This window comes from Lates calcarifer, linkage group LG12 (assembly GCF_001640805.2).
Source record: "Lates calcarifer isolate ASB-BC8 linkage group LG12, TLL_Latcal_v3, whole genome shotgun sequence".
In the NCBI taxonomy this organism is placed as follows: domain Eukaryota; kingdom Metazoa; phylum Chordata; class Actinopteri; family Centropomidae; genus Lates; species Lates calcarifer.
The window spans coordinates 6,238,053-6,263,870 of NC_066844.1; the positions used below are offsets into that span (position 1 = coordinate 6,238,053).

Here is a 25,818-nt window from a genome sequence, read left to right on the forward strand (position 1 = left end):
AACATTTGCAGAGGAGCAATTCAGAAATCGCGCTGAGCTGGTGGTTAATGTGATAGACGTTTTCTTCACTTCGTCATTTTCTCTTTCAACCCTGCGACAGTGTGCCTCTGCCCCTTTTTGACCACACCGACTGCCTCCATCCTACACTTAAGAACCCAATTTTATATTTCACCACATTAATTTGCAGCCCCACGGAAGGTTTCAGTCTGTTCCTGCTGAATATTTACACATGCAGTATCTTCCGCTGACAAGAAAATGCCAATTTACGTGGCACACAAAACTACTTTCATCCAATAAGCCAGATGCAAATGAATTCCCGTAAAGAAGGTCAAAGCATATTCAAGATTTTCCAAGCCCTCTTTAATAAAGAGGGTCTGATGTTGGTCTAAATAAGGAAGTGCTCTTAAAATGTGACACCCACAGCAGTGAGTGCTGGCTTGTAACAAATTCTTAAGAGCTTTTGACTTTCCTGCTTGATAACAAAATATGAGATCTCTTAAGTTCACTATAAATTAATAAAAAATCTAACTCATTCACCTTTGAATAAAAAAGGCTTGACATTTTTCTGAAGAACTCATGCATATCAGAGGGCTTAAATGTGTGCAGTGGGCAGGGTACCAGAGTGATTTGGCTTAAAGAGTGCATCCTGCTCCACAGGATATAGGAAAATGCTGAGTGGGATGATCAAGTTCTGTCCACCTGTTCGCAGAGGGAATGACCTCCAGGAACAGGTAGACGTCCCAGCAGGACAAGTTCACACTCAAGCCAAGCGTGCAGGTAATGCACAGTCGAGTGATGAAGCCATAAACTCAGTGTGGAAAAGAGGAGTGAACTGGACTCAAACCCAAAATTTGAATAAGACGCATCAGAAAGTGAGATGGATAGAAAATACCCTGAAACCATACAAGGTACCATCTGGTGTTTTGGGCAAATCTGACAAACTGACAACAAAGTACCTCAAAAAGTACATTATGTAACCAACCAGCTCTACAGTCAATGCTGACTCTTTCCCTGGGACATTAAGTCAAGGCATATATTTAAGAAACTCTTACAAAGTTCTAGTTGCCAAATGAGTCAGCTGGAAACATTAAAAAGTGAACTTGAGACAGCGTTTTCAACCAATGATTGACCAATGAACCTATGATTAGCAGTATTTTACACTAACTAACTGCAGCTAAATCTGCTACCAACAGTTGTCATTCCAGCCAGCTTAATCCACAGTCCTTGGCTAGAATTTAGACGCATTCTTTTGTCTATCTGTGTGAAACCAAAGATGCATTGCTTCACAAATTACTACTGGTTTCAAATGATAAATCTACTGGGATAATTAGACTGTAGACTGCATACAAGCTGCACTAAAAGGGAAAGCTTGACAGATGTAACAGCAGTTAAGTAGGTGGACGGTCATTTGTTGTATCTCAGTCAGAAAGCATATTGATTAGCTCTGGTCTTTATGAGAAAAATACACTATTACTCTTGGTTGTATTCCCTCCTTGTGCACTGAGATCCATAAGTCACATGTGTCTTTCAAAAGTCAAACCTTGTTCTCCTTTCTGGGGAGTAAATGTTTTTTGTGATTGAGATTTTGTGTTGAATATTGGTTCTGATACAATTGAAATAGTATACCTACCTACCTACCTACCTAAACTCCATTATGTTTTTAGTTATTCTTATGTAATTAGCTATCATAGTTAACACCTTCAGGATTCTAATAAAATTGAAATGCATTTTGTTTCTGGGCAACCTAAATTCTACATACATTCATTATACATACTCACTTTTTGTCTCTTGTTGCTGATTGTTTTTGTTTTATTTTTAACATTTTAACTAATTAACTGCTGTTAATCCTGTAACTAGTACTTGTCACTGTTATTTGTATATCAGTATAAACAGGCCACTTCTTCTATTATTCACATATTTCTTTATTATCAAATATCCCTGTTATTTTGAAAAATAAAGCAGACATCTATATTTGAAGCTAATAAGAGACTGTGATGGGAGGATGATAAGATGTAGGACACAAAGGGAAAAAAACAGTTTGGGGCTTGGCAGGGTTAATATGTATTAAATCAGAAAACATGAGCGCTTCCTACCTCAAACAACATTTAAATGTAGGTGGAGGCATTTAATTCCACATTAATGACCTAAAAGTTTAGATTATATTAATATCAACTCAGCATCATTGCAAACTATTCTGGTCTTCCACCTCTGCTGTGTTTTCTCAATATTTACAGTATTGATTTGTTGCATTATAAGCAATAAACGGGAAGCCACAAAATGTCAGCAAATGTCAGCTGATGAAAATGCATGACTGATGGTTGAACTGTGTGCTTTCATATCACATTCACACACAATTGGCTCTCAGTGTCTGCCTCTCCCCACTTCCTTCCTGCAGCATCCTGCAAAAATACCTTCAGAGTCAGTGTGAGGGTAATAAACCGATGATAAACATTGTGCTCTCATAAGCAGATCAGAGAACTTCATTTACACACTGTTCTAACTGAGGAAAGGGTCAATTTACTCCCAATTCAATCAACGGAGGAGGCGGACTGTTTATAAAATTCAGAAAGGCGGAAATATCTCGCCCTATTTCTAGTCTGTCAAAAACTTGTGAATGGGGTCTCTGTCGCTAGTTTATAATTTGCATGTTTAATTTAATTTGTGAATTGAGTGAGGTGAGTATGAATAGGGCAGAGAGCTATGCGTGGGTAATCTGAAATCTGTTTGCTTGACACATTCTTTTTTGCAACTTTCATTTCACTGCTTTGTTTCACTGTCAAAACACGTTGACTCATTTCTTATTCACTGTATAGAGGCTTTCACATTTGCTGCTCTAAAGTCCTTGGTAGGTCGCTCACCAAGGAAAATCCACACAGGAGGCGACGTGGTTCACATACCGAACAGCAATGTCAGTTTGGATAAGATTAAATTCAAAACATTCATAATGGTAGGCATTGCTGGGACTGTATCACACTGCGTGATATGATTTGTATGGTTATTATGCCTCTGCACCGGCGACAGCAGCGGCTGGATTCATTATTTTTTCTGGTTGTACATCTGTCCGTCTGTCGTATTCTTGTGAATGCAATATCTCAGTTATGTCTTGAAAGATTTTTTTCAAACCTGATACGAACGTTCGCTTAACTCAAGGATGAACTGATTAGACTTTGGTGGTCAAGCCTCAAAGGTCAAGTTCCCTGCGACCTTACAAAACATGTTTTTAATTCAAGAATTCACATACTAATTAACTGCAGCTATACTGGTTGATGGTGGCATTCAACCACAAGGTGGTAGTTTTATTTTTAATGGCATATTTTGATATCATTGTGATAGTAGTTTCCTCACCCGTCATTGGTCATTTTGATGGAATTATCGTATAGTAGTGAAGGTGCTGCTCTGTAACTGCAGTATACCTGTATTTCAGGTCTATTATTATTTTTGTCAGTTTTATTTTATCTATTCACCAAACAACTTCATATTTGTTCTCACCCAGCCTCTTGTTTTCAGCTTTGTGTACACAAGAGCTTGATCATCTGGGAACATGGGAATAACATGAGAGAAACATGTTAGAAGCTTAGGGTGCATCTGGTCCTGTGACATGTTGTCATCTTCCTTAATCGCTACAGCGTGATCATCTGACCCGGTGACCCCCACCACATGGCTGCTCATGCAATCATCTGTTTTCAGTGCACAACAGGACTTTGTGTGTTTTAAAGCATCTCAAGGCTTTCTCGAAAAGTAAAACCGGTCAAAAAGAATTTAACATAATTTGACTTCATTGTTGCAACGCCCTTTCAGGCTTTCCAATCTTGCACTGAATTGTTATATAGCGCTATAATAGGGGGGTAGGTTCACCACTTGAAATGATTCTCCATTTTTAAAACAATGGGTCCTCTAATTCAGAAAGAGTCGGAAAGAAGGAGGCTCTCCAGCTCTTACAGCCCCATGAATAGGGAAGGAGAAATTCAAGGCTTGACAGGAAGAGTTTAATGTATAGTTAATTGCTCAGGGTTCAGCTTTTGTTCTCTTTATACTGTAAAGCTATAAATAACAGCTATGTGACGCTCACAGCTGATTGTTTTTGTTGAAACTCTGTCATAGAAGTGTTATACAGAAGTGTGAGGGCTTGAGGCTGAGCCTTTGGGGCCTTTAGCAGCTATCACAGCCTCTCTGTCACAGTCTCTCTCAGGCTGTTGGAAAGCAGTAGATTTTGACTGCTGTTCTTGTCTGCAGTCTGTCTGTGTTTGGCAGATGTTATGACAGTTTACCTTGTTGCATCACATAACAACAGGTTTTGTGGCTGATACAAATTCATTTTAGGTAACTACTTTATCATCTTTCAGCCTCTGTTAGCTACCTCAAAGTGCTTTGAAAACATACAGGATGGAGTATTCAACCTAATGCTTAATAAATAATAGCAGTCTTATTGTTATTATTCTAGCTACATTTTCTGTTTTACTTCTCAGGCAGACGGCAATTCGGTGTGATCTAAAGTTGTCTAGCGCATTTTGAAATTCTGTACATTGAGTCAGAAGAAAAAAGAAAGAAATGAACAGCTTTATCTGTGTGCTGTTTTGCTTCTAAACTGAACACTGAATGGCACTTTTCCCAGATGTATTTTAAGCCTTTATCTATCCAGGCAATGTTTTGTTACTTAAAGTGCATAAGAGTTGAGAAATTTTGTTTATTTGTTGTCAACAAATTCCATGAAAAGACCAAAACCAACAATGCGTTTGTCTGTGTTTTAATGCTTTCTGACTTCCGTGGCCCATTTGTTCCTGCTGAAGATGGAAATCTTCAGGCCACAAATACATTTATTTTTAAGAATTAGACCAAATAACTTCCTAGAACATCTGGGCACTGCAGTTTTTAGAAAACATTATGTGGAATAAGTATTGCTTTTGTTGGGGTCTGTTTTGAGCTGTGGATTAAAAAACACTTGATGCTCTTGTGAACTAAAGTTACTAAAACTGAAGTGCCCATGTTTATGGTGGCTCAATATTTATTACTTTTTCATTTGCATGACTAGATTTTCTCATTCGCACAAACACATCAATAACTCCTACATGAACCACCAGTCTAACCTGAAAAATACACCTGTTCTTTACTTTTCTTTTGAATGGAAAAGATATCTATATGGGCAACAAAACAGACAAGAGAAATTTCTATGAGAAGTCTACGCAGGAACAAGAGACAAGGGGATAGATAATTGTTTTGCGGCACAAGACTCCTTTTGATGAATGTCTCATTATAATCTGGAGATGATGGATGTGAGTCGGATAAAGCCCGGTGTGTGTATGTGACTGTTAGGCAAAATGAGAGATATGAGGGCCTCTCAATCCTATTCTTTGCACAGCGAGGTGTAACGGTTCAGAGTGAAAGGTTTTAATGGCTTTCAGTTGTTATTATTCTGTGTGTTATGACAGCTTGATTGGGCCTGCGGTCTTCTTTCACTGCTGCTCCATTTACATGCGCCTCCCTTTGCCTCCTTCCACAGTTTTGTGTTGTTATGGTAATTCTCATGAAGTAGATTGCATCTAGCTGGCTGCTCCACTTGGGTCCTGTCTGTGAGAGAAGCCTGGAGCAACAGCATAATAATCATAATGAACACATCAGAACAATGCCAGAGCAAAATACCACGCACGCCAGATCACACTAGAGCTGTCTCAATGACCACCTTGGTTACCTGAGTAACTAATTACAAAATGCTGATGAAGCCGTAGATCTCTGCTTGCCCTCAGGTGCCCTATTTTCATCAGTGTGTACTTGACTCACTTCACTCACACCCATTGGTGAGCAAAGATTCTGCATCTCCCCTGTGTGCCGGTTTTCTGTTAGTGTTATGTTTAGGGTCAGGGTTGATTTCAGAGCGGCAGCTGAGATAACAATCGAAGCATTTCAATCAGGTGCCCTCTGGCTGGCTAAGTTGTTTTTTATTATTATTATCATTTTAGTGTATAGTGTAATTTTACCATCAATACTTCTGCCTATTCTGTGCATACAAAACCTATTGCATATATGTCTGTCTTGGAAGAAACGATTCCTCTTCTCTTGCTCTTTTCCTGAGCTTTCCTCTTATTTTCAAGAAGTGTTTTTACTTGTCCAAACTAAGTGTACAAGACCAGATATTGACATGAATCTTGTAATTTCTGATTTTGGGCTGTGAATTTAAACAAAGCATGGAAGTGTCCCTTTAGGACACACTCATATCCAGCAAAAAGGAAAACAAAGGGAACCTACTGTGTGTGTCCACAGCAAACAGCAGTGCAAAGAAACTGTGCACATTGGCAGGTGGGCGGCCTCTACATCTTACACAGTGAGTGCATCACTAAATCAGATTTTGTGGAAATGTACTAGGCTGCTTCACTGCACAAAGGAAAACAGCTTTAAGGCACAAAGCAGGGAGCAGTTCACTTAAAGAGAGGAGTTTACTTTACTTTGCTTAAAAACTAACAATTCACATAACAAATGTGCTCTAAATATAATGTATGAGGGTTAACTGACAAGTCTTGAGCTCACAAATTGCTGCTCTTGAGGGAATGAGATGTGAGTTTGTGGAACAGATTGTAAACTAAAGTGCAGCTGCTTTTGACTGCCAGACCTGCGGAGTACACATAATCTCCTGCAACTCAGTTCCACTCACAGTCTCCCAACACAGCTTTGACCAGCACTGAAAAACAGCACAACCACTGTGTGTCATTCATACAAGCATGAATCATCGCGCTCAGCATGGTATTTACTGTAACTTCGTACATCGTGTCCTTTCTAGCACAATGGATAGCTCCTTTACTGATGGATCTGACGAACAGAGTAAAATTCGGGGTCAGCATTTGGGTACATAGGCTACACGAGCTATTCTAACTAATATAAATGAATCATTATGAGCAAAATCACATCCTCACACCTCTCTAAAAGCCTATTCAACACACATGTCTAAAAAAGTTGTTTTTATTCTGAGCTATTTCTGTTTTTTTTTTTTTTTTACTTTTTCTCTCACCTTAAAACTGCACTTTCCCTCCAGCCCTGTGTGCATCTATGCTCCTATTTCCAGCACTATTAATGTGCATGTACACTGCCTCAAGTGTATGTTTATGTATTTGTGTTTATTTGTGTGTCTGCTGCAGGCTTGTGTATTTATTTCCATTATAGTATGTGTTTGTTTGCATGTGTGTGTGTGTGTGTGTGTATAACAAGGGTTCATGACCATGGCACCTGACGCGAAGCCAGTGAGGAGTAGCTGCCATCTGGTCAGCCCTGAGGGAGTCCACCGGCCACCCAGAGCTGCTCGGCCCTAACAGGTAGCCCGTCTGACATCTCCCACTCATCTCCAACCCACCAAACGGCAGATAATGAGGGGCAGACAGCTGGCCGATAGACCCCATGTGCCCCCCCGAAACATCAAGAAAACTGTCAGAAGTGCAGACTGAGCTTTTTCAACACTGCAAGCAGTTCTGTAACAGTAGTGAGTTTCATCTAAACACACTGTCTGCTGTGTGTGTAAAGTTTCCCCTCAAAGACAAAGCTATCAGTGCATCAACACAACCTCTTACTCCTCTTTGCACATGTGTTTTGCACCTTTACCTGAACAAACATGAATCAAATAATGAAGCTATCTCTGCACAACAAAGGCTCTGCTTCATTTCTTTTGCATTACAAAGATGTGTGGTTGCATTATTCAGTCTATAGATGGCAGTATTTCAAAGGAAACTTCTGCACGTTGCTGTGTGCATTTATCTGGACTTCTGAATGAAAATAAAACATATTAATTCATTGTCAGACCAGTGAATGGTTTAATTATGAAGCTAAAGTGACCTCACTGACTGACTGAGAGGGCCTAATCAGCTCTGACATAATTTCCTCTCACTTTCTTCCAAACCACATTTCACATTTACCACAGAAGATGTGTGGATACATGTTTCAAAATATACAATGGACCAAAAACACATCCCATTTCTACACGTGGAAGGCAGTCATTTCCAAACACATGAAGATAGCAATCAATATGAGAAGTAGACCTGTTTTAGACACTGACACTATCTTCAGCCTGTGTGCTGCTGATAACATAGGCAGGCTAGGCCCAATTATATATATATATATATATATATATATATATATATATATATATATACACACACACACACTGAATTCTACATATGGAGTATTTCTGTTGAATCTGTATCATATGTATTGATTATCTCTCAGTATTGATAATTATATTATTAACATCGATCTGCCTCAATGTATAAATCAGGAGACCAGTCAATATCTAAAAGACATGAAAATTTATTTCAATGCGCTCAAGTTGTGCCAAAGGATGACGCGACGGAGGTTGGGTCTAAAAGCGCACGCTGTACGTGAGGTGCAAGTGAACTGATGGGTGACTTCATGTACCACCGGCATATCCACACCGAGAGAGAGAGAGAGAGAGAGAGAGAGAGAGAGGAGAGAGAGAGAGAGAGAGAGAGAGAGGTTATGTGGCCGCCTGTTACAGAAAAATGATCAATCCCTGAACGAGGCGGGAGGGTCACTTGATACCGTCTCCTTCTCAGCGGCTGACGGGGAGATGCTCACTGCTGTCCTGATGACTTTACAGGCAGCGCGTAGAATAAACTGACCGGCAGTTCAGTTTATCTCGCTGTATTTTGGCGTCCGCACGCATTCACCTGACTGACTGATTGACTGACTTGACACGCGCGGGACGTTTTCTACAAAAGTCCCAGCAAAATAACCGGATCCGCACAACCTCATGAATGAGTCTCCTCTTATTTCAAGGTGAGTAGTCTATCCTTTACTGCTGTAGCCGAGCAGCAGGCTGTAGTGCATCCCAGCAGTGTGCAGAGGGGTAAAGTTGGTTAGACTTTACGCACCCCGGACGCAGTGAAAGACGTTCCCGTGACTTTGTGCGCTCCGAATTGAGGCATTTTTTATAAAATGGTGCATGAGGAAAATATAGAATTGTGTCTCCACTGGCCACCTGTAACAAGCGACAGCTGTGGGCTGGTGCTCTGAAAACAGAGGGGACTGTAAATGCCTCAGCTTCAGTACCAATCAGATCCACAGACAGGCAGAGGTGGCAGAGCATGCTGTGCTACAAATCATTTCATTATCAGTGGGATAAATCTCCCTCTACTTTAGACAAAGCCTGCTTTAGTTGCCTGCTTGTGCTGATTTTTTCAGAACTCTTCACGCATGTGGGTTATTCTGTGTGGCAGCCATCAGATCACTGGTCATCAGGAGAATACCAGAGTGAAGTATTTAGCCTGGAGATAGTCAGTCCTCCACTGCTGCCCCTGCCTCCTGCCTGCTCCTGCAGCTGGAGCCTGTGCAGCCTTGGCAGCGGGGGCAGAGCAGAAGCCACTGGGCCCCCGATAAGGCTGGGCAGGAGCTGAGATGGAGTGTGAGCCTGAAAGAACTAAAGCGCACACAGTTGTAGCAGTGCCAGCCTCAACAATGCTGTTGACCAAGTGCATCTTTGTTCAAGCCCTGGTCTGTTTGTGTGGTAGTAGAGATGGGGGACGACGAGGGGTGGTGGAGGGCTGGTTGTTGGATTCACGGCTCTTTGACTCTCACCCCCTCATGCAAACCAGATGAACCCTTCTTCTCTCTGTACGCTCTCTCTAGTCCGGCTTATCTGGCTGGCCAGTTGGACTAGCTTTTATTCTCCTGGCCCCTTCAGAGTGGGTAAAGCCTCTCTCACAGAAAGAGAGAGGGGGGAGAGAGAGGGAGAGTGGCTTCTCTCTTGGCGTGTTCATGCCAGTCATGTGCTCCAGCACTTTATCAGTTGCCTGCTAATTTTAGAATTTAAATGAATCTCCACATTAATGCTGTCTTTCTCTTTTGCTGCATTTGACAGCAATAAATGACACTGAGGTTTGGTTTGCGATGATTTCTGTTCATCTAAGGAGTCTTACTGATGTAGATGAGGGTTAAGACTCCTTCAAACTAAGTAGACCAATTTTTAAATGGTCACTTTATCCAAAATACTATAAGATATACGACATCTTCCCCATTAGTCTTTGTATTTTCTTGCCACACAGATAATTTTGATCTTAAGAGATTTGGGCTTATATGATATCTGTCTCTGAAATTTATTCTGCCACACCAATACAATCTTGATTAAATGACATTTGAAAAACTCAATGTTCAGATCTTACTTTTCACTGGAACTACTTTAAAAGAAAACATTTTATTAAATCCAGGGTCTTTGGATCATCCAGTGTAACCTGGATATATTTTCTGCAAAGAAAAGCTGTGGATGAATTTTTCAAATTCTGTTTTTGAGGAGCACAAAGAAATATCTATTTACTGGTTTTGGGCAGCAACTGGAATTTCAGAGACAGGCATCCTCTCTGCATCAAGACCTTGCTACTAGTTTAATGGAGAGACAATTTGAAGTTTAAGAGAGAGAGTAATATTGGGCTTGTATTTGACTGCTCATTGATTTCTATTTGCTGAGTGTTTTATTTTGACCAGTTCTTTTGCACTGATAGTTTTGAATACTGAAGTCTGTAGGTGAAACTGCATTATTTTGGAGTCTCTTGACCGTGGAAGCAACACTGGACCAGTGTAGGTAAAGTAATTTAGAACATCTGTCTCTGTCATTTTCAGCCACATTTTCACACCAAGAGTTCAGTGTTATCTCAGACTTCTGCAGAGATTAATGAGCTCTACTGTAGGTTTGAGAAGATAGTAACAAAAAAGGAAGAAAAGGGAAACGGGAACGCAACACTACACTGCAAAGAAACAGCTTTTGATTTGAATGACCACTGGTTCAATCCATGACATTGATTTTGGAGTCATTTGAATATCAGGGAGTGTGATGTGGGTCAGGGGCAAAGGCGATGCATAGTCGCTGCAATAGTACATCAGGCGAATTAGTGTATGTAACATAATTACACGGTATGTGAGTGCACAGCAGCTCACTGCTACTACCCATAGCTGGAGACCCCCCACCTCCAACCTCCACCCCCTCCCCCAACCGCTACCCTGGTTGCCCACGGAGACACTGATTAAACACGACTGTTCAGATGCTACAGCCCGAGGAGGAAGTGGAAGGAGAGGCCCCAGTGTGTGTGCCTGTGTGTGTGAATTCATACAAATGTGCCTGTTATATGTGTGTGGATTTACTAGTGTGTCTTTGCATATGAATATATACATTAGAGAGTGGAGAGGAAGAGACACAAACTATGATATTAAACTGACAGTGACAAGAGAGAGAGAGAGAGACAGACAGAAACAAAGAGAGAACAAAATACTGCAGATCATCAAGCACCGTTGATCTGCTGTTGTCCTTACTCTTTTCTCCCTGTCATCCCCCTTTCAATCTTCACGCTTCTGCTTGTTTCAGTGTGGCCTGGAGGGAAGTGGATTTACAGGTAGATGAAGGTGGAGAATAGGGACGATGCAGAGGTAGAGCGGGGAGTAAGAGGTGGAAATGGATAGGTGGCGGGAGTGAGAAAGACTAATAAAGACAGGAACAGACAGACAGAGGGAGAGAGAGAGAGAGAGAGACGGAGGGAGAGAGAGAGAGAGAAGGAGAGAGGTGGTGTCAAGCAGCGGAGGAGAGAAGTGAGAGGGAGGAGAGGTACAAGTGGAAAGCGTGCAGCTCACCTGCCAGATGGCAGCTTTGGCAGAGCTCAGCATGCAGTGGCGGTCTTGCAATATGGCGCATTGCCTCCAGATTGTCACACCGTTGTTGATACAAACAGTGCAATGACTTTGCTGATGTGTGTGTTTTGCTTGATGTTCTGTGGCACTGGCATAAGCAGACAGCATATGGTCACAAAGAAAAGCTGACAAAGTTGAAGGATGTCACGTATATCTTTTCTTGGAAAAGTGTTTACGCATTATTTTTAAGTTTGAAGAATCTGTCACATCTTTCTTTCTCCTCAAAGACGCACTCCAGTGGTTCTATTCATGAAGATCAGTTTGAACAGAACTACTCAGCTTATGAAAACAGATGTAAAATGTCTTCTGTGGCGCTGGGGGGAGCTTTCTAAATTCTGAGAAAATTACCCAGATGTTTGTATCAGGACTTGGAGAAACGGCTTCACAGACCTGGGGCTTGGAGTTTTTATCATACAGGGAGGATCTAACAAAAAGGTGGTATCAAGATGTACATGGGAAGTATAGGATTCAGTGTTTTTGGAGTTTGACTCATATTATGGACCACAAAAGTCAGGATATCTGGGGCTCTTTTCCACTGATTTGGAGCTTTAATTAGCCCTTCATGTTAGGTTAAGAAGTAAGAGTCTCAGAACATTCAAATTAACTGTTAATTAAAATGTACACATAGAAAATGTGTGGAAATCAGTTTTAATGTGGCAGAGCCACGGCAAATCTGTGTCTTCTATTTGCCTGAATCTCAGCAAACGTCTTCAACTCAAATAATTTTCCATTTCTAGAAAATTAAGTCTCTGTACTACTTTCTTCATGGCTTGTCAGTAGAAGTGGGTGAAATCCTCAATAAATAATAACATCAGCAACTTTTGAACAATCTACACCTTCACCAGTCCCTTCACAGAACACCTGCAACTTCCAAGTTTCAAAGAACATGTCGTTCAGTTTGGCATATTTGCCCATTAAAACTGTTACCTCTTCCTAAAATACTGAAAGTTAAAGAATGTAGGTTTCATGAAAGTTTGAGTTTATAGATGAAAAATCTTTATAATTTATAATTGTTTTTCCCTTATGACTTGTGATGGCAGCCTTTGGGGAAATGTAAAAGCCACAGCAACCACCCGCTGAATGAGTTAAGACATCAGTTCCCCCATTAACGCCCCGTGTGGATGCTCAGTGGGAACATCTGCAAAACGGTCCCCATTAGGTTACCTATAACGTGTCCCCGAAGCCCAGAGCACCTGGACTATATCTGGGAGTGCTGTGGTGTTCAGCCCTTGGCAGCTACAAACCAGGAGGGACTGGACTCACTTAATAGAGCTGGAGAATTCAATTTTAATTTGAGGATAAGGTCTTATCAAGAAGGACAGGTTGTAGTGAAGGGAAATCTTCTCTGCTGTGTATTCGCTGTAGATGCTTTACTGTTTTCCAAACCCCTGAGGGAGCTTTGGTAAAAAAGATTTGAAAAACCTGTGCCCTGTTTGCCTTCCAGTGACTTTCTATTTGAGGAAATTCACCTGTGTTTGCATTCCTGGTAGACCTCTGGCCCACTGGGGTTCTGTACTTTTAACCAGGCTATTTCTATTTCTGAACATTGTGGAAAGTTCTGTGCATTTACCCAAAATCACCGCCAGAGACTTAGGAAACGGGATAGAGTTTCAGAGTAGGTTAGAATTAGGGACAAGCTGGGCCGACCAGGGAGGCAGACCGAGATAATCTGGGCAGATGCTTGTATTTGTACAGCTTTTTGGGTGAATGGCCACCAAAGGCCTTATCTGCGCCGCGGATTAAATGTTAAATGGGTTTTGGAGCAGCAGATACTTAGAGGGAAAGTTGTTGAATAGTAGAACATGCACCATCTCTCCTCCTCTTTCCTGTTTCTCTCTCCCTCACTCGTTGTCTATCGCTGTCTCCTCTCGCTCACAGTGATTTGTCAGCAGTGGAGGTAGCAGCTGTTCCTTTTGCACTGTAATTTCTTTGATCGTAATTATTCGTGCCAGCTACCTCCAACCTTGGCATCCTCCACCCCATGAAGCCATATGGGCAAAGAGGGAGGAAACTGAGAAAACATACAGGCTTCTTTGGAATAACTTCTTTGATTTCTGTGTGCAGTGGTGTGGGAAATATGGACATATGTGCTTCACAGCTTCACATGGATGCTCTGCATCACTGTGTTTGATTAATTTTCTCATTCATACACTCACAGGGGCCTAGTCTAGTCTCTGCCAAATGCAATGTATTTTCCCCGTCAGGTGTCCATGATTTATGCATGCAAAAACAATATAGCCCTGCACATCTGTAACCAAATCAGTCTGAGGAGAAATATAGCTTTGTTCTACAGAGCAATGTCAACTCAGACATAAAAAGACAGAAACTCAGAAAATGGCAGTAGACAATAAAATTACAGCCAGAGACTGAACAGAAGGCTAGTAGTTACTGAGCTAAGTAAAGATGGCTAAGAGAGTGCTTTTATAGTACAAGAAAAGCAACTGGAGAGGTGTTCTGCTCTCGTCTCAGAGCTAGAGACTACAGCTCACATTTCACCACCCTCATTCTCTATTCTCTTCAGCTGCACTGTCCACAGATCATTCTGAGCCCTGGACGGACTCCTCTGTTTACCCCTTGTTCTTCTTCTTGCACTTAAGCGATGTTAAGGATGAGGGATGCTGAGCAGCCGCTGCAGCACGGCGCGCACGCACATGCTGTGTGGCTCCAAAGAAAAACGCAGCTCGCTCTGTCTTCTTCTGTGGTCGCTGAATTATAGAAGACCCTCTATTGCACTCGAGCTGCATGGGTTTTCATCACAGCGCTGGGGGTCACTTTGACTTTCCCCTCTATGCTCATCATATATGCAACACGGGGGCTTTGGCAGTTGAGAGGAGCCTGCTTGAGGTCACCATTAGCCAGGGAAGAACGACAATGAGATTTATGGAAGAGGAGACAGAGCTGAGAAGAGGGATGGGAGGAGAAAGGCATGCATGGTTAAATCTGACTGTGGCAGCAGTGCCCTTCATCTGGTCCCTGCTCTTAACAGCAATTTCAGATATAGTACTGTATCTGCATGTATAATGCATATGCCCTGAGATAATGGCATGCATTGCAGAGGAGGCTGCTGACTGTGTTGTGGCGATGTGTTGGAATTGGTCCCCTATGTCACATTTGCCTCTGCCCAGGTCCCTCGCAGTATCCCGCAGTTATTAGGAGCAGAGCGTGTTGCGATGACATAGTGCTGTTTTACTGGCCCCCGTAGACAACCCCTGCTACTCCACCATCAAGATTAGTGGCCAGCTGGAGAGCCCTAAAGCCTACAATAGCTGTGCTGACCAATAAACTAAACAAGAAGAATGAAAAAAGGCAATTATGGTTCGTTTTTGTTGATAAAAAAAAACATGCTGGGGATACAGATCGTACTACAAGAGCTGCCAACAAAGCTAAATGAATTTGCGGCAATTCACATGGTTTCTGGAGAATACTGGCATCACACAATGCTAGTGTCATTAATCTAAATTCTGATTGTAAGATTCACCCCCTCCCCATCAGAGAGAAATGTCTGGAGGACGCACTGCTGTTTGAATTTACATTGTAGAACATAATGATGAAAATTAACCACAGGCCAACTGTCACAAAATTTCACTGCGTGGCATCAAAGTGAAGATATCCTGTGGGTATCTGCAGTGTGAGCATCCACGCTACACATTATGCCCTCTGAGGCCCCCAGTCTGTGTTTCTGTGAGGGGGGCCTTACGAGGCGGAGCCTGCCGCCGTGGGCTGCCCCTCCTCAAAGCAGACACCGATAAAATACGGTGGACTGATCACAAAACACTGCATTTTCTAATAAACCCCACCGGTCCCTTGTGATTCAATATGACATTCATTTAAAAGTCATCGTTAATAAAGACGGCATTTTCATGTCCTAATTCCCCGACTCATCACTGTAGGTACCAGCGACAGCCCCTGGCTCTGGCTTGCTGGCTCCCTCCTCCCTCCTGTCTCTGCCACGTTTGACCTACTTCTGTCTCCACAACATTGTAAACAGATCTACTAATTGCCTTCATTTATTCATTTGGAAGTCAAGTTCAGTTGCGGCTGGCGCCCTCCCAGCTCATTCATGTGTAATGTGTACAATGCTGGCCCTGCCCCCAATGACTCGTCCGTGTGGATTTGCAGAAAACCCCAGACAAAAGTATCCCATCAGGCCATGTGAGTCAACATACTGTAAGGGTAAACGTTGTACAGTAATAAGAAGTGCTGCATCCAAGAACTCTTTCAACCAATCTGAAATCATCCCAAGAAGGAAGTTTAGACATTAAACACAGACTTTAAACTTCCATCAGCAGCCCCATTTCAGAAAACCTACTGACACACACAAAAAAAGAACGCCTGTCTCTGCCCAGCCAGCTTGTAATCATGAGGACAGAGGCTGTTATGACTATTGTAGTTCAGACACTTTTCCACCCCCATGGTCTTATACCGTTATTGCTTTCATGCAGCCTTATAAATCTAGGCCACAAGAAACAACAGCAAAAAAAAAAAGAGGTTTTTATCACCTCTGATGCGAGTGACAATGACTCCCATTGTTGACTAAGTGTGAGAACAGAGATGTTTCTTCTGACCTTTAGAAAGATCGTGACACAGTCTGTCGACACTGCTCCTGATCTCACACAAATCTATAATCCAAAACGTAAACAAGATAAACTTCAACACCGAGCTGCTTGTGCTAAATCTGTCTTTCTTTTAAGGGAAAAGATGATGTTGGAGCATCTTGCTGGTGTTTGAAAATGTAATATCTTGAAAATGTGAGAATGTCACGAATACAGATGTAACTTGGAGACCATGTTTATTGGCATTACCAACTGGGGTTCAACAGGGTATTATAAACCCATTAGGTCTCTGCCCACAAGGAGCAATCTTCATTATAACAGAAAATATGCAAATCACCCCCCAAAAAATTTAAGTAATCACGTTTTCAAATACCATCAGTAATATTATTAAGAACAGCTCATTTGAATTTTCTAGAATTTGTAAATTGTTTGCTGAGCTGGGTGAGCAGTGAAAATGACGCACAAGCCTAAGAAAGAAATATCCCCTATAAATATTTTAGTTCATCTCTGATGGCAGATGGGTCAAACAAACAAGAGATTTGAAAAAAGCTAACCATCCCTTCTGTCCATGAATCATGCCTAACCGGGCGCTACAGAAGCTATGACAGCATTTCACCCCAATAAAAGCTGAACCCAAAGGATGGATTTGGTTCCACTGATCTTGATCCGGGTCACAGGGTCGTGTCTGTGGAGCATGAGAGGCTGGCTTCTCCCTTGTCCGCCTTGCGATTGTGATTGGTGTCCCCAGAGGCCTCAGCAAACCATGTTCCTGTGTGTGAGTGTGAATGAGTCACGTCTCGGCTGGAGCGTGTCTGAGTGGCGAGGCGGAGAATTCAGCAGGGAGGACCGCGCAGGGCGAAGAGCTGTCTCTATAATCCAGGGTAAACACTGAGCAGCATGACTGCACGCCTTAGACGTGACCAAAGCCGGCAGAACAGAAATGGATGAAACGACGAGGCTGCTGCTTGCCTGCATGTCTGCCCAACTCCGTTTGCCACCAGCACTTCCTATTCTCTCTCCTTGTTTTTCAGCCGTCTTATATAATTCCTCTGAGGGTTTGACTGGAGACTCTCAACACTGAATTAACCTCTGGGTGGCACTGCTCGTGTCTGTTGTTTAAGGTCATGCCAGACTCAAGCCTGCCTCCCCAAATATCATTTGTTCTGCTATTTGCTGTCGGACCTCAAGAGCGCCGTCTTATTTATTATTTCCAGTTGAGAAAAGGACAGTGCTTGAGGCTCTGATAAGATCAGAATGCAAATTACACCAAAGGTCTTCACCTGGAAACTTGCTGTGTTATTTCAACAAGACAAAAATCAAAGTAATAAGATTCTGTCACAAAGTAGAGACAACCCCAGACGATTTGGTTAACACAAAATCACTTTTCTGCTTCTTTTTGTGGCAGCTCAAGAATTTGCACAAAGGATTGAGTCAGATTTCTGTCTTCTAACACGCCCACTTTTCAAACAGCTCACTAGTGAATTACATCCCAATCCAGCTTCCCCTTTCACACTAAAAGTGCCTGCATCAAAAGGCAGGAAAAAGACTTAGAGGTCTTAAAAGGTCTGCACCCCAGAGAGTAAAGGTTTCCAGTGACCACTGGTTTAGGCTGTTTGGCATGTGAATGCTGCCGGGAGTTCATATTTTAGTTTACCCAGAGGCCATCAAAGTATGGAAATGTCACTGCTTCCTCTGAAAACATTTCAAAATGCCTGAATACCCTTTTCATAAGGGTTTCACATAAAATGGACAAATGAATGAGAACTGTTGTAACATCAACACAGAAACTGGTTCAGGGACTCATCAGCTTGCAAAGCAGATGATTTGAGGGATTTTCAGAAGGAATCTGCTGGACACCATTTTGCCCAAAATAAGGAATCTGTAAATATTAGAGCCAACGTGTCCTGCCAAATCGCTGCTTTCTGAGAACTAATAAAACCAAACATGTTTTTTTTTGTGCCCAGTCAAGAAAAAATGGTCAAGAAAATAAAAAGGGAGAAGCGTCTGTCATCCAACATTTAAAGCAGAGATACAGATAGGTGATAAATTAAAGTAAAACTGAAACATAAATGGAGAAACAGGATGACAATGTCCCCATCCATAGAGCATAAGGGGTCACTGAATGGTTTGATTTGTATGAAAATGGTGTGAATTAGCCACCAGATCTCAAACTGAACTTCTAATGGGAGACTTTGGACGTGTTAGACAGCAATCTCCACTGCCATTATCAAAACACCTAATGAGGGAATATTTTTTTGGAAGAAGGGTGCTCCATCTCTCCTGTAGATATTCCAGAGACTTGCAGTATCAATGCCAAGGCGAACTGAGGCTGTTCTGGCAGCCCACAGTGGTCCAACATCATACTAGGATACTTTATTTTGGCTTTTCCTTTGATTTGTCACCCATCTGTAGTTAAAGATAGCGAAAAGCAGAGTGTGACTAAGATTGATTCATATAGGTCTGTGGAAATGTCATGTATTATAAATAAAGAAAAGCAAACATTGAACTTCAGATTTAAACGCAGCAATACAGCGTGTGACTGATATTACTCTTCGGTGGCCAATTACTGGTAGAGTTGCTCACACTGAGCCTGCCAAATTGAGCAGAGTAGGTCGAGACACTCGAGTGACTTCTCCCCTGCTGCGAGTGTGGTGGGGACAGATGGACAGGAGATGCTGGAGTGGAGCTGGAGTCGACCCAGCCAGCTCAGTGTCAGTCCATCCGCTCCATCCCTGGCCTCAGCTCAACTCAGCCGGACGTCCTGTTAGTCAGCCAATGGAGAGCACCCACCGCATCATGACCCCCGCATTAGGATCTGACATGGCTGTCTTCATTTAACCTTTACTTATACCAGGAAGCCTCACTGAGAAAACACCCTGTTAACGTTAGCTCCAGCCAAAAAAGACAGTTGCCTTTGAGCTAAAGCCGTCTAGCATTTGGCAGGATATCTATAAAGGAGGCACTTCACTGAATTTTTTTTTTTTTTTTTTAAGTATGAGTGTGAAGGGGCTGCTGGCGTGGGGTAATGGATAAGACAAAGGGGGAGATAGAAACAACCTTTGGGAGCCAGATTGGAGAAGCTTCTAGAGGCACACAGACAGGATTTAGGATAATGTAGGTGTCTTAATTTATGGCCTGTCCTCCTATGCAGGCAGTTTTATTACTCCATTAATGGACTTCGATGAAGTAAGAGCGTATGTGAAGCCGTTTTATCTATGATGCTTGTGTTGCCTTCTGGCTTTATTTTGAGATAAAAACATGTTTTTTTGTTCCAAATAAGCTTATTTTTTCTCATCTTCTGAAAAGCACCTTGCATCAGACTAAAACAAAGATCTCACAACAGTAGTGACAAGGGAAACAAAAACTGTAAATACATCACAGATCCTTTGCCATGTGCCTAACTCATGCCATTCTCCAGTCCATCATGTGTGAGACATTGTTTGTCCCCCGGAAATATCTATATAAAATATGCTAATGAAATTAAACAGGGAAGTATGAAGGTTGATGCTGCCTGGCTCTGAATCTCTAATGACTCCCTGCCATCCCTGGAAAAAGCCTGATTAATTTAGGAATGTCGGCCGCAGTGGAGAGTGATTAATTCCTTTTGGATTCAACCATTTAAACGAACAAGGCAGAGGGGAGAAAGGAAAACAGGGAGCCCAAAATATGGACGCATAATTAATACATTTGGATCATTTAATTAGCCACCCAAACAGAGGGAAAGCACAGCTACAGTGTGTCGCTGCTTTGTTCAAGTAATAGGCCACAGTTAGTTCTCTCTTACCGACAGGCGAATATAATGAGCCCCCCTGTTGATAGAGGGAATATTGGACCATCTCTCGGGCTAGTAAATATGGGGAGACAGTTTGAACAAATGATTATTTGTTTCTTTGATGTCTCATGTGTCTGACTAAGCAGAGATAGAGGGGAAAACAAGCACATATATTTCAAGGTTTTTAGATGAAATGTCTAATGATACCCTAAAAGCACTTTTTCACTCTTGAGAGAATCAAGGATCTTTTGAGTTTTAAAACAAATGTCTCTCTTTTCTCTTTCAGAATGATGTGAAGACCACTTACGAAGGACAAGACCGCACTTCAGCTCATCTCTGTCAGCAGAATCCTGCTCCTTGCTGATACACAATCCCGGGTGTTTTGTCCAAGCTCTATAGTTTTTGGAGCCCTGCAGGAATGGGAACGAGCTTGGATAAAGGATGGACTTACTGCGGCCTCACTAAAGGTCATGGTCCTCTTAAGGTCATGTCATGGCCCCTGGCACTGTGGCTATTGACTCTAATCTCTGTGAATCAAAAGACATCTGCTGGACAGACTCTGAACACCTTCCAGTCAGAGAGGAGGGAGTGGTCACTGAACCACCTGACTGTGCATCAGTCCACTGGGGCTCTGTATGTCGGAGCTGTCAACCGAATCTACAAGTTGTCTGCCAATCTCACCCTCCTGGTGTCCCATGACACAGGGCCAGAGTATGACAACAAAGCATGTTATCCTCCACTGATTGTCCAGCCCTGCTCTGAGCCTTTGGCTTCTACTGACAATGTTAATAAACTGTTGCTCATCGACTATTCTCACAACAGGCTGTTGGCCTGTGGCAGCCTCTACCAGGGTGTCTGCAAGCTAATGAGGCTGGACGACTTGTTCATCCTTGTGGAGCCCACACATAAGAAAGAGCATTACCTGTCCAGTGACAACCAGACAGGGACAATGTATGGAGTCGTTGTGCCCTCGCAGGGTCAGGATGCCACTCTCTACATTGGTACAGCAGTTGGAGGCAAGCAGGACTACTTCCCAACTATCTCTAGCCGCAAGCTGCCACGTGACCCAGAATCCTCCGCAATGCTGGATTATGAGCTTCACACTGACTTTGTTTCATCTCTCATCAAAATCCCCTCAGACACACTGGCTCTTGTCCCACACTTTGACATCTACTACATCTATGGCTTCGCTAGCGGCAGCTTCGTCTATTTCATGACCGTCCAGCCGGAGACTCCAGAGAACGGGATGCCCGCCGGCGGCTCCCCTGGTGACCTGTTTTACACCTCCCGCATCATCCGCCTCTGCAAAGGTGACAAAAAGTTCCACTCTTATGTGTCACTTCCTGTGGGGTGCGTACACAGAGGCGAGGAGTACCGTCTGCTGCAGGCGGCCTACCTGGCCAAGGCTGGCAGGGTTCTGGCAAGGTCGCTCAACATCAGCTCTCAGGAGGACGTGCTCTTTGCTGTGTTCTCCAAGGGACAGAAGCAGTACCACGACCCTCTGGATCACTCCGCTCTCTGCGTCTTCACCATCCAAGACATCAACACACGCATCAAAGAGCGGCTGCAATCCTGCTACCAAGGAGAGGGGAACCTGGAGCTGCACTGGCTGCTGGGAAAGGACGTGCAGTGCACCAAAGCGGTAGGTAGACCGTAGGGAGAGAAAGGCAGACAAAGGACGATGCTCACATCATCTTGTCAACCCCATGATTTTGACCCCCAAAGCTGTAGGTATTTGTGAACACACATTTAGATCAACTATAAAACCCACATGGTGGTGAGCAGCTCTGATACAGATTTACTAAAAGTTGGCTCTTTGAGTATCCACAACTGTGATTGCACCCTAAAAAGCTGATAGGCAGGCAGCCAACTCAGTGCTGAAGACACCATTCAGGTTTTCAGGATCCCACGAGAGCAGAAGAGCTGGAGGAGATTAATGTCACAATGCTAATCAGAGGAGTTTTGTATGGAGCTTTGATTTCATTCAGGGGTTTGGGCACTGACTCCCACCTTCTCCTCCTCCCCCCTCTCTCACTCCGTCTCCCTCTTTTCACTCCAGTCGCTGTCAGCAGTATTTGAACCCCCTGAGACCTGTTCTTGATCTTGAGAAAAAAGCACTTTCTTGTAAATGTCCAAGTCTGTGCCTTTGTAAAAGCTATAATTCTGAATAAAGAGTGGCTTTGATGGTAACAAGTTGAGAACGAACTATGAAAACAATGATATTCATCACATCCAGCACTCTAGTGGTTCTCAACATGTACTTTCATTCCACTGTGCCATCAAACAAATAAGATGTAATGTTATTCATAAAAGCAACTGAGGGCCGATAGAGATACATAATGCTTCAATAATTAACTCTCACTGAGCAGTTAACCAAAGAGCTTTATATCTAAAATGGCACTGTAAATGAAAGGCTGTGGTTCAGATTTGTTAAGATGTCATTACTGTCTTTGGTCACAAAAATTCACGTGTACAATATTTAGATTCACGGGAAAAGAGTTCAAAGACTACACTTTCAGACAGAAATGGCTAATTTGCATTTTCTTTTACAAGCCTGGAGGTCAGGCGCAAGACAAGAAAGAGTAGGGTGTGGTGAGATATTAAGTTTGTTTACACTGAGTTCACTTCACTGATCACATTCAGTAAAGCTCAGGAACATCGCTTGATGAGAGAAAAAGCACAGTAAGGCCTAATATGTGCATAAGAAGAAGGGGATGTGAAATATGAAATTAGCTGCCCTAGAAAGGTAGATTTATATACTGAGTGACAGATAATTAGTAAAGGTTTGAGCTGCATTTTACTAGATGTAACAGGACGGCTTAGCATGCAGCTCTCTTTGATGCTTAATCAAAACCTGACATCTCTTGTGCTGTGTGTTTGTGTGATGTCAGATCAAGCGATCTAAAAAATCACAGAAACAGGCGCAAAACACACAGTGTTTTCTTGTGTTTGCCATCAGCAATTAGTCTGCTCCGCAAATTCGCCCGCTCTGAGGCTTGTTGATAAATGCGGCAGCCCAGACCCTTTTGAAGTAACCATTTTTAACCCTGAAAATTGTGCACTTAATGCATGTTAGGCATACCAGAAGTCAATTTGAGTTCTCTTCTTATATTCGCATGTGTCTACAGTGATCTCAGTCATTTTTCTAGCTCCCACTTATGTTCTTCCCTATCTCTCTCATTACCTCCATCTCCCCTCCCTGTATCTGTCATCCTCACTCCTCCTTCCTTCCACTCTCTCACCTTTCCAATCCCTCTTTGCTTTTTTCCCCTCACATTTTCTCAAAAACACACTCCTTTCCCTTCATACACTTAATGCATTCTCCATCTTCACCTCTGCACTCAATCTGACCCCTCCCTCTCTCTATGCAGCCCGTTCCCATCGATGACCACTTCTGCGGCCTGGATATAAATCAACCCCTGGGGGGTTCTCAGCTGGTGTCGGGTCGGACAGTGTTCACTGAGAGTAGGGACAGGCTGACCTCTGTCACCTCCTACATCTACAATGGACACAGTGTGGTGTTCCTGGGCACCAGAAGTGGACAATTGAAGAAGGTGAGAATAGTACACTGACAGTTATGGGCAAACATGAGAGGTTTTGTTCTGTTTTTTGAAACTGAAATCAGACAGGGATTGCCTGGTTATTGGTAATTCTCAAGAGATGCAACCGGACTCTTGATTACAATTCACATCACTAACCTACTCAAAATTTCTGGAGCCTGCTGTTGGTGACCCCTTGGCATATCTGCCTTCGCTGATGGTTGTCTCCCTGATTTTTGGTTTTGAATGCCAATGCAAAACGTAGCCTGGTCCCAGACCTCTGAATCGCTGCCCACATCTCAGATTTGTGCAGTGATTCAAAGAGGTCTGATGCTGTGCCCATTGACAGCTATTTCTGCTGCGTGGTGAAACAATAAGCTAATCAGAGCTTAGGAGGCGGGAATGAGAACATAATGGGAACATCATCTTCCTACAGAGCTAGCAAACAACACTCAATATATTGCAAAAAAATGGCAACGCATGTGACAAGGCACAAGTTGTTGTTGTAGCAACTGTTACCACAGATTCCATGTTGAAAATGATGTCTGTGGACAGATACCTGCCTGATTGAAGCAAAACAAACAAAAATAACCAATTAACACAATGTCAGGCTGAATGAATTAAATAAGGCAAAACAACAACTCAGTTTGATTACCAGACTATGCAACACGGTAAGGCTAAAAATAAGATGTTGCTCCGTAATTCTGAGGGACTGAAAGCACATGAAAATTTGAAATGTAATGGTATTCAACATTAAAGGAGCACCTCAGTGATTTAGTATTACACCTCCATAAAGTCTAGGGAGAGATAGACTGCAAAAAGAGTAGTCTAAATCAATGCAGCTGAGACATTCAAAGTGTTAGTTCCTTGTGTGCGGAGTCATGCTCCAAAAATACAAAAACCTACATTTCCCATAATGCAACTTAAAACAGCTTTTTGTCAGAAATGGCCTGTCTGGTAATGTCAGTGTCTTTTAAACTCCAAGTCCACAGTTTGTAACTTACAGTTTCCTTTAAAAATCTCAAGACCAAAAGCACAAGCCAAGATAATCCTGATGATGTCACTATGAGATGATCAGTGTTATTTTCTCCAAATTAACAAATCTGCTTCAGAGCCACAGCAAACATTATGGCAACTGTGGCGGGCTACTTAGTGCTTCTTAAGACATCTAAACTGAACTTCAAGTGCAAAATGAGTTGAATGCCCCTTTAATGTCCTAAATCTCTTTAAAGGGTTCTGCCACCATATTCCATGTAATATAAAGTAATTCAGCAGTTGTCCATGAGAAATACACCACTGAAATACGTCATCCATAGCTGTTTTTGTCTCACTACCATGGCACATTTATGTAATAATGATCTTTAATCCATTAACACTAATTAACGCAATAATCTGCTCAATTAATGTTATAATTAGTGTAACTGGTTACATATAATATATCACAGTGATTATGGCAGGACATTATGCAGCTGAACAAAAGTGCAGTAATCATGCAGCATGGCGCTGTAAGACGAGAACAAATCGATGTAAATCTCCATCCGTGACTACTTGAACCAAAGCATTTGCATGTTCCTTCAATTCCATTGTATCAGTTGAAAGAAACAGGACATTATGCAGCTCTAGTGCCTCTTGTTTAACAATGTCCGGGTGGATCTTGGTTTGAATGGCTTTTAGCGTTACAAAGCACTTTCAAGGGCCACTTCACTGATACTGAACATTAAATCTGTGTACTTGACATGAATTTTTACATGTTTATAAACATCACTAGACTTGTATCACTGTATCAGAAGAAAATAGGATGATTTCAGAGTATTTACTTACTCAAATTGTGTTTTCCTTGTTTCCTAACATTAGTTTTCCCATTCTTTTAAAGTTACCTTATGTTTTCTGAGATTCTTTTTCCTGGTTTCAAAGTCTTTCATTTCAGGGATTCTACATTTTTGTATTGTTAACAAATCCAGTGAAAAGACTAAAACCAACAATGCATTTATACTATTAATAATGCCTGTGTAACCAGTGCCTGTTATAGCTTATTTCTCTGTGCTATGGACGTCCATTGTTGTCCAAAATCTATTAAAAACACATCAATGAGCCACACTGTCGCACTGGGAGACATGTTACTTCATTACAATCAACATGGGCACTGCAGTTTATTTTGAGTCAATCCCACCTGCACTGTTCAGCTGCCTTATGTTCCCACTACCACACCAAATCTGCAGCTGAAAACTGAGTAATATTCATTAAAGCTACAATGCCCAGCTGTTTTAGGAAGTTACTTGATGATCCT

General features: G+C 42.3%; 1 protein-coding gene and 1 long non-coding RNA gene across 2 annotated transcripts in view; one reads left to right on the plus strand and one right to left on the minus strand.

The window, feature by feature from the left end:
- LOC127143092 (uncharacterized) overlaps window positions 1–25,818 on the minus strand; it is a 120,801-nt gene that overhangs the window by 8,669 nt on the left and 86,314 nt on the right. The gene's annotated exons all lie outside the window — the stretch shown is intronic.
- LOC108888067 (plexin-A2-like) overlaps window positions 8,449–25,818 on the plus strand; it is a 69,899-nt gene continuing 52,529 nt past the window's right edge. The window contains 3 exon segments of the mRNA XM_018683854.2: window positions 8,449–8,772; window positions 20,279–21,634; window positions 23,364–23,546. Coding sequence (XP_018539370.1) covers window positions 20,411–21,634; window positions 23,364–23,546 — 1,407 coding nt within the window. The 5' untranslated portion in view covers window positions 8,449–8,772; window positions 20,279–20,410.